At 36.3% G+C, this 14,787-nt stretch overlaps 1 protein-coding gene across 1 annotated transcript in view; it reads right to left on the bottom strand.

The window, feature by feature from the left end:
• The window catches only part of CCDC146 (coiled-coil domain containing 146), a 140,591-nt gene that overhangs the window by 102,026 nt on the left and 23,778 nt on the right, over window positions 1-14,787 (bottom strand). The window contains exon 2 of the mRNA XM_007450083.1: window positions 9,761-9,930. Within this exon, the coding sequence (XP_007450145.1) occupies window positions 9,761-9,919 (159 nt within the window). The 5' untranslated portion in view covers window positions 9,920-9,930. The remainder of the gene's footprint in view (window positions 1-9,760; window positions 9,931-14,787) is intronic.

Here is a 14,787-nt window from a genome sequence, read left to right as displayed (position 1 = left end):
TTTGCCTAAAGAAGACTGTAATGACTGCTTTGTTTTAGTAGACTTTTCTGGTGTTCACTACTGCTGACTCATTTACTGCTGTTACCTGTAAATGCAGTTGCTGAATAGCCAAATTCCCAAAACTACTCCCCTCTGCTTTATTTCCCCCAAATCTCCCCAACAGATAAGAGTACCATCTCCCCATCCACCTATATAACATAGATTTTAATCAAAAAAGTATTATTTATTTTAATCCTTAAGCTTCCATCTTCAGTGACTAATATATTCAAATAGTTCTTGGGTTACTAAAGGTACTTTGTTTCTCAAGATGCACATTCTCTACTGAGAACCACAGGCTATCAAAAGCCAACTTACTTTCTCTCCCAAGAACTTTCTTTCTCAGAGGAAAAAACAGTACCATTAAGTATTTCTCCTAATCCTTATTTTAGAAAGCAACATCTGTTCACAGTGACTATTAAAAAAAAAACAGCATCCAAGTTTAGAGTATTATTTTAAATATTTATATCAACTTGCTACAATAGTAGCTAAAAAAAACCAATGAAAAATAAATAGGTAATTACAACTTTATTAAGTATATAATTAAAATAAACACACGGGCATGCACACACACACAAACTAGTTTCTCAATATGTCAGTAAAGGAATCAAAAAAAGGAAGGGGAAATCAAGAAGCATTAACCACACAGATGAAGGAACACATGTGGCCGAGGGTAGAGCTGCTCCCTGCTGCATTTGCCTCTGGTCCCAAGCCCGGAGTCTGACGTGGTGTGGATGCTCAGGAAAGATTTTCAGGACGAGTAGGAGATAAGCTCACAGACAGGAGGCAGAAGAACTGCCAAGTCCTCTCTAGCCCCAATTTTCAACACTCTCTGACTCCCATTTAACACTAATCACGTGTTCAGATAGCAGAGTTTTTTGTGACAACACCCCCAGATTCCTGGCCAGAATCATCTTGCAGGTGCCAAGGGTGAGGATATCCTAACATGGGGCCTTCTTTTCTCTTATCCTGAGTTCTTGTACAGTGTATAATTTTTACTGATTGAATTTAGGGGTGCTAATCTACTTTGCAAAGTGGAATATGGCTTCTATGCCTGTAATCCTGATATAAATATATATCCTGATATAAATATATATCCCGATATAAATCTCCAATTTTTGTAAATAGATATGAGCCATGTCAATACACCAAACGTTTAAGTGTATGCCAGGCATGACCCCCGGTCTTCTTCCACATTGGAAAGATTTTAAAATTTCCACCTTACTGTCAAAGTAAAAAAATAAAATGAGACCCTTTATGGGAAAAATGGAACCTATCTGTATTGTTTAATAAATTATCAGTCTGTTTAAAGTTTATGGACAGCCAAACAAAATCTTGAAGAATTATTCTTGTAAGCCTGCCTCAATGTCTGAAGGAAAAGTGAAAACATGCCAACAATAGGAAGACTTGTGGAAATATTTTAAAAAGAAATTTAGCAGTGTTTAAATGCCTATTCTCTAAGTACAGCTATTAGTGAGGTGTGATAACTAAGAAAGGATAGGGAAACTGAAGAGAAATATTTAAATAGAGAGCTAAAATATTTATCTTTATTTTTTCTTTTAATATACAGTTTACTTAAAAAGTCAATTTGTAAAACCCTAAAATAGCAGTGTTTAAATGTGTGAATGTCACGTGAAGAATGTCAGGTGAAATGTGTGTCAGGCTAAGAGACAGGAGACTGGGTTCCAGGCCTGGCTCTGCATCTGCCTAGCTGTGCAAACCAGGGCAAGTCTCAATCTTTCAGAACCTTTAAGATGGAAATAATGATATCTCAAACTTCCTTATAGAATCATTATGAAAATTAAATTATATACTTGAAACCACCTTGACTGTAAGCTCCTTGAGGATGGGAATCTTATACTTTCATCTTTGTAACCAGTTACTTGATTAATTAATTCATGTATGAAAGAAATAGAAAACATTTTCAATCTTTGAAAAACATTTTAAATTTCATTACAGATTATTTCAAGAAACTCATCAGTAACTCTATAGAAGATCCAATCTTGAAAATGAAGGAAGCTTTAGTAGCATGAGAAAATCACGAATTTTTCAGAAATTAATTTAAAATTTTTGTTAAAAATTCCAAAAATATATTTAACCTGTTACCAGCCTTGAGATCGAAATTAATAAAAAATAAGAAAGTGTCATTTGAACATGTGAATATCCCCCCCCCAAAAAAGAGATAATTTTAAAGGTAGGGAATGAGGTAAACAATGGCAACATCTTTTCATAAATATGCAGTGGTAGACTGTGCTGTTAAATACACATAAGAAGCAATTTGCATTCCTTTCAGAAAAGCAGTCTGAATACCAAGAACCTGCTATGTCTATATCTTCAGCCCAGGGACTTCCCTGGTAAGCCTGAGATTCACATATTGGATACTCCCCTCAGACCATTGCTTATTCTGAATTCTCTGTCACTGATAGTACTATAATCCAGCCACTTTCCTAAATCAGAAATCCAAACATCAGTTTAGACTTTTTCCTCTCCCTCACCCCGTCCCCATCCATTCAGACACTAAATCCAGCATTTTATAGTTCCTTACTATCTCTCCTATATGTATTCTGTCCTTTTTTTCATGGCCGTTGCTTGGTTCAGTCTCTCTTCACATCTTCTCTTGATCACTGAAATGGTATTCCAGTTGGTGATATGGTGGGGATGGAAAACAGATGAATTTAATAGATATTTAAGAGAGAAAATAAACGGACAGAATACAGTAGGAGAATTAGGTTTGGGAGGAGTGTAATAAATTTAATTCTGAGCATGTTTAGTTGGAGGTAACTTGGGGGTCATCCAGGTGAAGACATTCCAAGTATATGCATGTATAGGTGTGGGCAACACTTAAGATAAGAAAAGTAGGTTCATAGTGGACACCACGGATACAGACAAAATATCCCCTCTCATGTCCTACTGCCTCTGAAAAGCTTTTTTCCGGATCATCTCAACCCACGGTGATTGTTCCTTCCATTCATTTCTAATTACACTTTTGGCACCTCCAGGCTCTCAACGATCCATTGCCTTTTGTTGATATTTAACATGTCAGGTTTCTGATTTCCCAAATTAAGCTTCTAAAGAACAGTACCCTTTTATATGCTTTATGCCTATGAATGTCCATGCGTCTAGCTGTGCAGCACACAGGACGTGCTCAAAACAAAGGAGGAGCTGAAAGGATAAATTTGAGTAAATTTCAGTAACTTTAATAATAATGGTAATAAACATCTCCTAGCACAGAGCCTGGCACATAGTGGGTGCTGAATTAATATCTGTTAAACGGATTAAGACTTAATGTCTCCCACTGCTCTTCAAAAACTTCTTGCTATCTCAGTTCTTTTCCCATTGGACGTGAAACTAAAACTTGAACACAAATATATTTATTACTCATTTTTAAGGAGTCCAAAAGATGATAGTTTTATATAGAAGCTGTTTCAGTGAAAAGGTCACATGTCAACAAGCCTAATCCATCTTCATCTACACACCCACAATGCTTGCATACCCCACACTCTGCTTTTAACAGAATTTCGTATTCTGTACAGAGTCACACTTTTACTTCCTTAGTGTTTCCCTCCAGTGTTCACACTGTCCCTTGTGCCTCCCAAATGCTCCTGTGCTCCCTTTTCTCTACCCCTGGGTTAAGTCAGGTCAAAGGCTTAACAATGACTGGCACAAAAATTATTTTCAGGAAATGAAGAGAAGGGAGGAGCTGACTCACTCTGGTGAAAAGTAAAAGCCAAAAGTCTTAGGCAAGATAATTTCATGTTTTGATTTTGGCTCTTGGCATTAAGACAAGGATGACTTTATGGTGTCCACGTTTTGGAAAAGTTCAACATCTGACACACTGACATTTGACAACCAAGGTCACCCTTAGAAATCAGTGCTACTTTACATAACCATGTACAGTTTAAAAGTAGAAATCCTGACTTAGGGAATACCATGAAAGCTATAACTTACATTAAGCCTGAATGTGCAACAGACATGAGCTTTGAACAAAGAGACATATGCTATTTGTTAAAAGAATGATTTTTAAATACTAAATATTTACTGCTTGTCTCTGTGCAAGGCCTTGAGCCAGGTGCTGTGTAGGATATAAATAAAATCACACATGACCCTTGCCATGGTATTAGATGAAAACAGTTACATATTGCCCATCAGAGTATATATCTTGGTATAATCTTTTTGGAAAGCCATTTGAAGGTATCAACTAAAGCTGAATATAAACCTAAACTATGACACAGGAACCCCACTCCTAGGTAAACACCCAAGATAAATGAATTCATAAGTATAAGGCATGCACAAGAATGATCATGGCACCTTATTCATAATCATCCAAACAGGAAACAACCCAAATCTCTAAATCAAATAGAATGGACAAGAAAATTATGGTATATTTACACAAAAGGACACTATATAGCAATTTTTAAATATTGAACTAAGGCACACATGGTACAATGAATAAATTTCACAGATTCAGTGTTTACCAAAAGGAGCCAGACACAATGGAAAACATACTGTATGATTCCATTCATATGATTTTTGAAAAGAGGCAAAACTAATACATAGTGATAAGTCAGAATAGGTCTAACTTTGGTGGGAGAAATGACTGGGCAGAGTCTCAAGGGACACCACTGGGTTGCAGGAAATATATTTTCATCTGAGTGGGAATATGGCAGGAATGAAGAAGAGATAAATTCAAGAAATACTTATTGGAGATATTTTACCCTCAAACTGATAAAGAGAATGCAGGAGGAGAATTAGGATTGGGAGAATGATGAATTTAGTTCGGAACACGTTGGTTATTGGCATATGTAAAAAAAAAACTGCTGGACCCTGAGTATTTGCGAGGTTTACTGTGTATATGTTATACCTTAGCAAAAAAAAAAATTTAATAAAAGTTTTCAATGGGACAAGAAAAGTCTGTGGAGTGCCAGCCCTCATAATTAGGCAGCAATGGAAGAGCTGGGCAGCAGGTGTCCAGAATTAACCCACACAGTCCATTGATGTGACTTAGTTCCCAAGCCCCACTTTGAACATTAATCCCAAAGTGTGAATTTAACACAGTGTAGTTCATACCCTGTTAAGTCTTATTGTTTAATGTGATCATATCAGTGAGAAATTAAATTTTCTATGAAAAATATTATATGATGAGAAGATATTCAATAAATATCTGTTAATGATCTTGTATTGAGTGAAAGGTACAGCCTACAAATGCTGTGAGAGTAGACAGGTTGGAGAAAACACTGTGAACTGACTGCACAGGCACAGTTTTTTGAAGGAGGTGGGAACTGAGCCAGATTCTAAGAGGTTAGGAATAGATGCAGGGGTTTCAAAGTGTGGCCTATACAAGTGTTTGATCTGATTTTTTCAGTTGGAGTAGCACAGTCTTTCAAGAGGCAACGCAAGTAGGAAGATTGTGGACAGCCACGACCTTGTATCATGCTTTGTGAATGTGTGCCAGTTTCCTAGCCGTCTGAATATGGGAGAGTCCATGCTAAGGGGAGTAACATAAGCAGAAGATCATGAAGACCTAAGTAAATTATTAGATTACAAAAATAGTTTGGGCCCAAATCGCAGAGTGCCATAAACACTGAACACATTCTGTAGGCAATATTAGATGACAGCATGACATCTATGTTTTACAACTCAGTAGTGCTGGACCAACTGTGTGACTACCATTAACAACAATAAATGCTATAAACAGCATCTGGCTCTTTCAGTGTGATGCCAAGCACCTGGGCCTTTGGAAGTGGATTTCTGACTGCTTTCTTTCAGAACTCTTGCTATTCTGCAGGTTCAGCTTCTCTTTAGACAACTGAAGGAGGATAGCTTTTATATAGTAGGTTAAAAAAATTGTAAGACTCGTGAATCTTAGAGGAATGTTAAATGTGTTAGAAAAAAAAGCTATAGATGCCAATAGGAACCATCTCAGGGGTGTTTATTATGGAAACAAAGTTGTTTGAAGCCAATAATTCATTCTGCAAGATTTTGCTGGCTAAAGGAAGAATTCTCCGGCAGTAAAATTACTGGTGTAATTACTACTCAAAATGGGAGGACCATTCTTTCACCGTATAATCTAAGTTATCTACTTTATTAGGGGCTGGTCATACTCAATGATTAATAGCTATAATTTGTGCATACGTTGAGTATTGAGAGATTCTTGAAATATTTAATGAATTGGTACACTGAAGATCAATATGCAAGAGAAGTTGTCCTAAGTTCTCCTTTGACTTGACAAGTCAAATCTTCCATGTTTCTTTATCTGTGGCTTAAAAAATTTGAGAACAAATCTTGAGAACAAAAAATGGAGCTGGAGGAATCAGGCTGCCTGACTTCAGACTATACTACAAAGCTACAGTAATCAAGACAGTATGGTACTGGCACAAAAACAGAAAGATAGATCAATGGAATAGGATAGAAAGCCCAGAGATAAACCCATGCACATATGGTCACCTTATCTTTGATAAAGGTGGCAGGAATGTACAGTGGAGAAAGGACAGCCTCTTCAATAAGTGGTGCTGGGAAAACTGGACAGGTACATGTAAAAGTATGAGATTAGATCACTCCCTAACACCATACACAAAAATAAGCTCAAAATGGATTAAAGACCTAAATGTAAGGCCAGAAACTATCAAACTCTTAGAGGAAAACATAGGCAGAACACTCTATGACATAAATCACAGCAAGATCCTTCTTGACCCATCTCCTAGAGTAATGGAGATAAAAACAAAAATAAACAAATGGGACCTAATGAAACTTCAAAGCTTTTGCACAGCAAAGGAAACCATAAACAAGACCAAAAGACAGCCCTCAGAATGGGAGAAAATATTTGCAAATGAATCAACTGACAAAGGATTAATCTCTAAAATTTACAGGCAGCTCATGCAGCTCAATAACAAAAAAATAAACAACCCAATCCAAAAATGGGCAGAAGACCTAAATAGACATTTCTCCAAAGAAGATATACAGACTGCCAACAAACACATGAAAGAATGCTCAACATCATTAATCATTAGAGAAATGCAAATCAAAACTACAATGAGATATCATCTCACACCAGTCAGAATGGCCATCATCAAAAAATCTAGAAACAATAAATGCTGGAGAGGGTGTGGAGAAAAGGGAACACTCTTGCACTGCTGGTGGGAATGTGAATTGGTTCAGCCACTATGGAGAACAGTATGGAGGTTCCTTAAAAAACTACAAATAGAACTACCATATGACCCAGCAATCCCACTACTAGGTATATACCCTGAGGAAACCAGAATTCAGAAAGAGTCATGTACCAAAATGTTCATTGCAGCTCTATTTACAATAGCCCGGAGATGGAAACAACCTAAGTGCCCGCCGTCGGATGAATGGATAAAGAAGATGTGGCACATATATACAATGGAATATTACTCAGCCATAAAAAGAAACGAAATTGAGCTATTTGTAATGAGGTGGATAGATCTAGAGTCTGTCATACGGAGTGAAGTAAGTCAGAAAGAGAAGGACAAATACCGTATGCTAACACATATATATGGAATTTAAGAAAAAAAAATGTTATGAAGAACCTAGGGGTAAAACAGGAATAAAGACAGAGACCTACTGGAGAACAGACTTGAGGATATGGGGAGGGGGAAGGGTGAGGTGTGTTAGGGCGAGAGAGAGACATGGACATATATATACTAACAAACGTAAGGTAGATAGCCAGTGGGAAGCAGCCGCATGGCACAGGGAAACCGGCTCGGTTCTTTGTGGCTGTCTGGAGGGGTGGGATAGGGAGGGTGGGAGGGAGGGTGACAAAGAGGGAAGAGATATGGGAACATATATATATGTATAACTGACTCACTCTGTTATAAAGCAGAAACTAACACACCATTGTAAAGCAATTATACCCCAATAAAGATGTTAAAAAAAAATAATAATAAAATAAAAAAAAAAAAAATTTGGCTATAATTTTTATTGTTAGTATAACCTTTGGTAGAAATAAACTGTACCTTTATTTGATATAATTATTAAAGGTAGTGGTATAAAAGTAGAAATACTATTGCAAAGCTGGACACATATGATGGATTTTAGCAGAAATAGAGAATGCTGATCATTTGAAAATATTAATACAAGAGATATGAACTCATCGTTCTAAATATATCAAGATGCGTATAGAAATAGATATAAATTTGTGTGGATAAATATATTTATGCACCTATTTCCCAGCTCTGAGAGTGCTGAGAAGCAATGACAGATCAATAGCAATGAACACAGCCAGCACTGAGATCTTAGTTTTCAAATATCATTCTCCACTAAAATAGGAACCAAGGATCTTTTGAGAAATGGCTGATCCTAGAGTTGGAGCAAAGAAAATGCAAGATGAATCTGGAACATATTCTATGACAGAAAGTTAAAAGGTACACAAAGAATCATAGGAGCATGTCAAAAATAAGCCTTCTTGAAAGGGCGTACACTGGCCAAATCTGGGACAACTGAAGTATCCAAATGAATAATGGCAATAATGGATTATAGCTCATTGAGTAGAATAAGAACTCATGAGTCCACCCTGATGGATGGATGGATAGACAGATAGAAAGAAAAGAAGAGAAAGTTCTACCTTATAGTAGGAAGACAACTAATAAATGTAGAAAAAATAATGGAATGAGAAAATTGCCATTTGGCAACCATTGTAATAATAATTAATTCGGACAAGAATCATCAAGAGATGTAAAACTAGTAGGTGAAAATTTTAGAAGGAATAGGATACTCAAATAGCCTCAGATTATCTCCTCGTAGGTGCTTATCAATTTCAAGAAGAAAAATAATAACTTTATAGGAGAGAAAGCTAGAAGTCACCACCTTAACCAAGTGATCAATGCTGAAAACATGAGTAGTGGGACAAACTGACATCATGTGTTCCTGATATGAGGTCTATTATATATATATAAAACAGAAGCTCAACAATAGTTGTAGCAATTGTTTAAAATATTTACACCAAGAAAATATTTGGGTGGGGATTTAGTATTGCTTCTTGGTTTTAAGTAAAATCTGATTTTGCCCAAAGACTTTTTTAAGCTTATTTTTATTATGACTATCAAATTTCTTAGGTGTTTTATTCAGTTATATTCACATAAGGTTAAGAGTCCAGAATTCAAATGTCCTCTAAATCATTTTCTAAAGTACAGCTCTCAAGCGTGACAGATTGCATATGTGGTCAGTTACTGTTAAAGAAAAACTCTCCTCATATATGGGTATTTCCTAAATGTTCATCTCATTTTTTAAAAAATCAGACAAAAATCTAACAAAAATCAGATTCCCCTTTTTGCTTCTCTGCTAATAGGAAACAGCATGTTTCTGTGCTCTACTGCAGTAACTACATTTGGTTAGGTAAATATATATTCTTTCTATCGTTACATGACAAGATATTTTATCTTCATTTTATGGATGTAAATGTAATGTATTCAGTAATGAAAGAAATCATTTACCAACATACAGAATATACTTAAGTGGCTGCATATATGCAAATATTTATTATGCCTTAAAAGTATCAGAACCTACACTACTGCATTAGTCCAGGATTATACCATAGGCTTTTGGAAGAGAATGTAGGGGCTGTTTTATTTTAAAGTGCTTCAAACAGTACATATTGCCTACAGGTTACAAATAATAAATTATTTTGATAATGATATTAACTTCATCTGAATTTTTAAGTAGATAGTGAGGCAAGTCTTACTGTAGTAATATATAAATATATATGTACCTCATGCAGACAAATGAAAGCTGGAGTTGTAGATACATCAACGAATCGCTCATCTCGGATGTTAATCGTGGGTGCTACAGCATAAATGGGGTCTTCTTGATCCTTTTCACCTTTCTCCTCTTCCTCTTCTTGTTCTGTGTCTGTGGTACTGTCTTCCATTTTTCACAATTCTAAAATAAAATCATTCCATATTCAGCTATTTAGGGATGTCTTTGGTTATGGTAAAATTAATGGAAAATAATAAAAGCAAGCAAAGCAACTAGAATAATCTATTCAATGAAATTATAGGTCAGGAAAGTTAGCTACAATCACATTATTATAAAAGACTGCCTTTTTGTAAAGATACTCTCCAATGATGCATTCAAAGCAATAATTCTAATTTTAAAGAGTAGACTATTACTGCATTAATTGGAAAAAATTATATAACTAGAATATAAGCTCCATGAAGGCAGAAAAGAAACCTAATTTTGTTTATGGAGCATTGTAGTAGGCCCTCAATTACTATTCATGGATTGGGTTAATAAAAAGAAGCTTCATCCTTAAAATATAACACAAAGTTAATTCAAATTAATTTTGGAAACATAAAAACCAACACCCTGTGGTGCCACATACTGCCTGAGGCATGCATCTGCACACTAGGCTGCCAGGCTAATTGCTCCATACCCACACTGCCTGCTACCCACACAGCTCATGCCTATATGCTTGTACGCATTGCCAACTGGCCTGTCTGTGCTGCTCATGTGTGTGCTCAGTTGTCCCATCAGACTTCACTTCCAAAGCATAAGCTCAAAAATAAAATTACTAAGGATTTCAAGATGGTGACACCAGAGCATTAAGCCAAGTGCAGGCCCTTCCGAGAGTGGATCCCTTTTTCTTTTTTTTGGCAGCACCATGAGGTATGTGGGACCTTAGTTCCCTGACCAGGGATCGAACCCAGGCCCCTTATTGGGAGGACAGAGTCTTAACCACTGAACTGCCAGGGAAGTCCTGAGCAGGTCCTTTTTTGACTGCACAGGTCACACACCTTTGAAGCCAGCCCTGTGTATTGGCCATCGGTTTGCTCATGTAGTCAAGTGGACCCAGAGTAGTTTCTAAAAGGACCCCTGTCTTGGCTGGCAAGGTCTCTATTGGCTCATTTTGGTGGCATTGGGATGGTTACCCTTCTAAGAGAGAACTGGTAAGAGGTCTCCATTGCATAAGAGAATGCCAATGTAATCTGCTCTTTTGACCTCTGATATATGTGAATCTGCACACAACAGAAGAGCGTACTTACTTTCTTCTCTTGCTGGAGAGGATAACTCCAACTGTCATAATTTTTTTTTCTTAAACATTTTTTTAAAATTTATTATACAATTTTTAAAGGTTACTTTCTATTTACAGTTATTACAAAATATTGGCTATATTCCCTGTGTTGTATAATACATCCTTGAGCCTATCTTATACCCAATAATTTGTACCTCCCCACTGGTAACCACTAGTTCTCTATATCTGTGAGTCTGCTTCTTTTATGTTTATTCACTAGTTTGTTGTATTTTTTAGAGTCCACATATAAGTGATATCATACAGTATTTATCTTTCTCTGTTTGACTTATTTCACTTAGCATAATGCCCTCCAAGTCCATCCATGTTGCCGCAAATAGCAAAATTTCTTTCTTTTTTATGGCTGAGTAGTATCCCATGTGTATATACATACAACATCTTTATCCATTCATCTGTTGGTGGACACTTAGGTTGTTTCCAAATCTTGGTAATTGTAAATAATGCTCCTATGAACAGTGGTGTGCATGTATCTTTTTGAATTAGTGTTTTTGGCTTTTTTTGGATATATACACGTGGAATTGCCTGGTCATATGGTAGTTCTATTTTTAGCTTTTTGAGGAACCTCCATACTGTTGTCCACAGTGGCTGCACCAATTTACACTCCCATCAAGAGTGTATAAGGGTTCCCTTTTCTCAACATCCTTGCCAACATTTGCAACTTGTGGTCTTTTTGATGACAGCCATTCTGACAGGTGAGGTGATATCTCATTGTGGTTTAGATTTGCATTTTCCTGATGATTAGTGATGTTGAGCATCTTTTCATGTGCCTGTTGGCTGGCCATCTGCATTTCCTCTTTGGAAAAATGTCTATTCAGGTCTTCTGCCCATTTTTTTGATTGGGTTGGTTTTTTTTTGATGTTCAGTTGTATGAGCTGTTTATATTTGTTCCATCTCAATCTCTTATTGGTCATATAATTTGCAAATATTTTCTCCCATTCAGTAGGTTGTCTTTTCATTTTGTTGATGGTTTCCTTTGCTGTGCAAAAGCTTTTAAGTTTAATTAGTTCCCATTTGTTTATTTTTGCTTTTATTTCCTTTACTTTTGGAGAGAGACCCCAAAAATATTGCTATTTATGTCGAAGAGTTTTCTGCCTATGTAATTTCAAGGCTTTGTTGAACATGTATCACCTCTCATATCTATTTTATCAGATTAGCTTCTCTTTGACGATAGGGATCCCCATTCTTTTAATATGGAAAATATGTTCTGAAATATGAATCCAGAAGTGCTGGTAGGCTCTTATTCCTGAATTTATTAAAGTGGCCACAGGCATATCATTGATTCATTATGTTTCTTTTCCCATCTCTAAAATGGGAGTAACTAATTTTTCTGTTTCATAAAAAATATATGCATATTAGATGTGATAATGCCTCTGGACTTCTAGCTTCCACTCTGCTATCTCCAGTTTTCTGCCAATGCCATAAATTACACTTGCACTTGTCTTCCTCCTCTGCTACAAAAACACTTCATAGGTGGTAGCATGTACTCCCATCAGGAGGTACCACAGGTCAGATTGTCTTTCTTTATATGATATTAATAGTCATTGATTTTGTTTGGACTTCCCCTCCTTTAACATACATGTTTTTAATGCCATAAAGCAGTCTTTTAATAGAACCTATTATTATTAAGGCATCACAACACTTTACATTTGGTAAATAATCACAATTTCTTGTTTAAATCTTCAGGGAGTTGAAAATGGTTTGGTGATATATCTAGATTTATTTGTGTTAATAATCTAAAACGTGTGTCCAATCCATGGTTGAAAAATGTTAAGGGCTTTTCCAGGAAAATAGTTTCTTCAGAACATTAGATCATATCTGTTATTTTCAGCTTTTTCTTTAAGAAATATTTCAAATGTAACCATAGAAACTTCGACAAATATCAATTCATGAGTAATTTTGTTTCATCTAAACCCTTTCACTTCCCCTCTCCACATTATTTTGAAGCAAAACCTAGACATCTAGACTGAATAATATATCCTGAAGAATTTCATAATAATATATAGAGATAGTTCTCGTTCCATTTCACAGCTCCATAGCACCCCATTGCATAGATGTGCCACAAACTATTCAAATAATCCCCTGTTTATAAATATATGGAATGTTTCCAGCTTTCTGCTATTACGGTTTTGCAAAGTACAGTACATCTATTTATTTTAAAGTAGATAGGTTGGGAGTTTGGGATTGACATGTACACACTTCTATATTTAAAATTTAAAAATGCCTTTCCACGGGAAAAAAATATATACTTTAAAGGCTCTTGGAATCTTTATAATCAAGATGGCATTAACTTGAAAGCTGAAGTTCAGGCAATCTTCTCAAAGCATGGCATCTTTAAATATGGTACAGTTTACCTAGGCAACAAAAGAAGGTGCTATGCTGAATTTGTACAAATTCCTCAGTCTGCTGAAGTTTTCAATCTCTGTTGTCTTGAAAACATTCTAAATATTTTAAGGCAGGTAAAACATTTTACATAGGGAAGCAACTAAAAGACACTATAACAGAATTCTGATAGACATTATCAGAAAAACTTCAACACTTAGGAAAGAAGGAAGAGTAAGAAAGTAAGAAAACACAATAGAGGCAAATGCAAAAGTCTCATGCAAATTAAAATCTAAAACACTAATTAATCTAATTAAATACAGGGACAAAAGGACTTTAAGTAGATACCAAAGTTTAACAGACAAAAAAATATTCAAGGGACTTCCCTGGTGGTGCAGTGGTTAAGAATCCGCCTGCCATTGCAGGGGACACGGGTTCGAGCCCTGCTCTGGGAAGATCCCACATGCCACAGAGCAACCAAGCCCGTGCTCCACAACTATTGAGCCTGCACTCTAGAGCCCGCGAGCCACAACTACTGAGCCCGCGTGCCACAACTAATGAAGCCTGCACGCCTAGAGCCTGTGCTCCGCAACAAGAGAAGCCACGGCAATGAGAAGCCCGCACACCGCAACAAAGAGTAGCCCCCGCTCACAACTAGAGAAAGCCCGTGCAGAGCAATGAAGACCCAACACAGCCAAAAATAAATTAAAAAAAAAAACACTTTAAAAAAAATATTCAAGGATCAGTTAATACAGGATTGCAGAGCCCATTATACTAATATTATCATGTGGCAGGCAATATAATTGAGAGCTATAAATAAAACAACGGAATAAAATATATTTGCAGGGCACAGTGATATAAAGGAGAATAATTATAAAACATAGAAATTCCTGGTGAAAGAAGGACTATATAGCTATCCAGTATAGTGATTCTGGAGACATATATCTCCATAATACTTAAATCAATTAAGCAAATATTTATTGAGTCGTTTTATGAAGACCAAGAGTCTACAAAGATGCAAGCAATTTACAAACTAAAGAGGAAGCAGGGCAGGGAAATAACTAGCTTTATGTCATACAAGGTAAGGTAAAATAAGCCTAAATAAAAAGCAGTGTTCTTAGGAAAGTAGATAAGGCTTAAAAAGCAGTTTGTATCCTGGAATTTAGATTTTAACCTATATGTATGGGGAACCATTACATTTTCTGCAGAGAGGACTTGTCTGAGTTTGTAAAGATGTTGGTAGCAGTGAGAAGAATGGTTTGCAAAAGCTGTGAATTTGGAGGCAAGGAGACGATTTAGAGGCCATGAGCCAGCCCCCGTGCTATGGGTAAGAGACAGATGCCACGGTAAGCAAAACCAGACAAGGTCTCTCACCTCAGGGGGGCTCA

Source organism: Lipotes vexillifer, unplaced genomic scaffold (assembly GCF_000442215.2).
Source record: "Lipotes vexillifer unplaced genomic scaffold, Lipotes_vexillifer_v1.1 scaffold712, whole genome shotgun sequence".
In the NCBI taxonomy this organism is placed as follows: Eukaryota; Metazoa; Chordata; class Mammalia; order Artiodactyla; family Lipotidae; genus Lipotes; species Lipotes vexillifer.
This window is presented reverse-complemented; position numbering and strand designations above follow the sequence as displayed.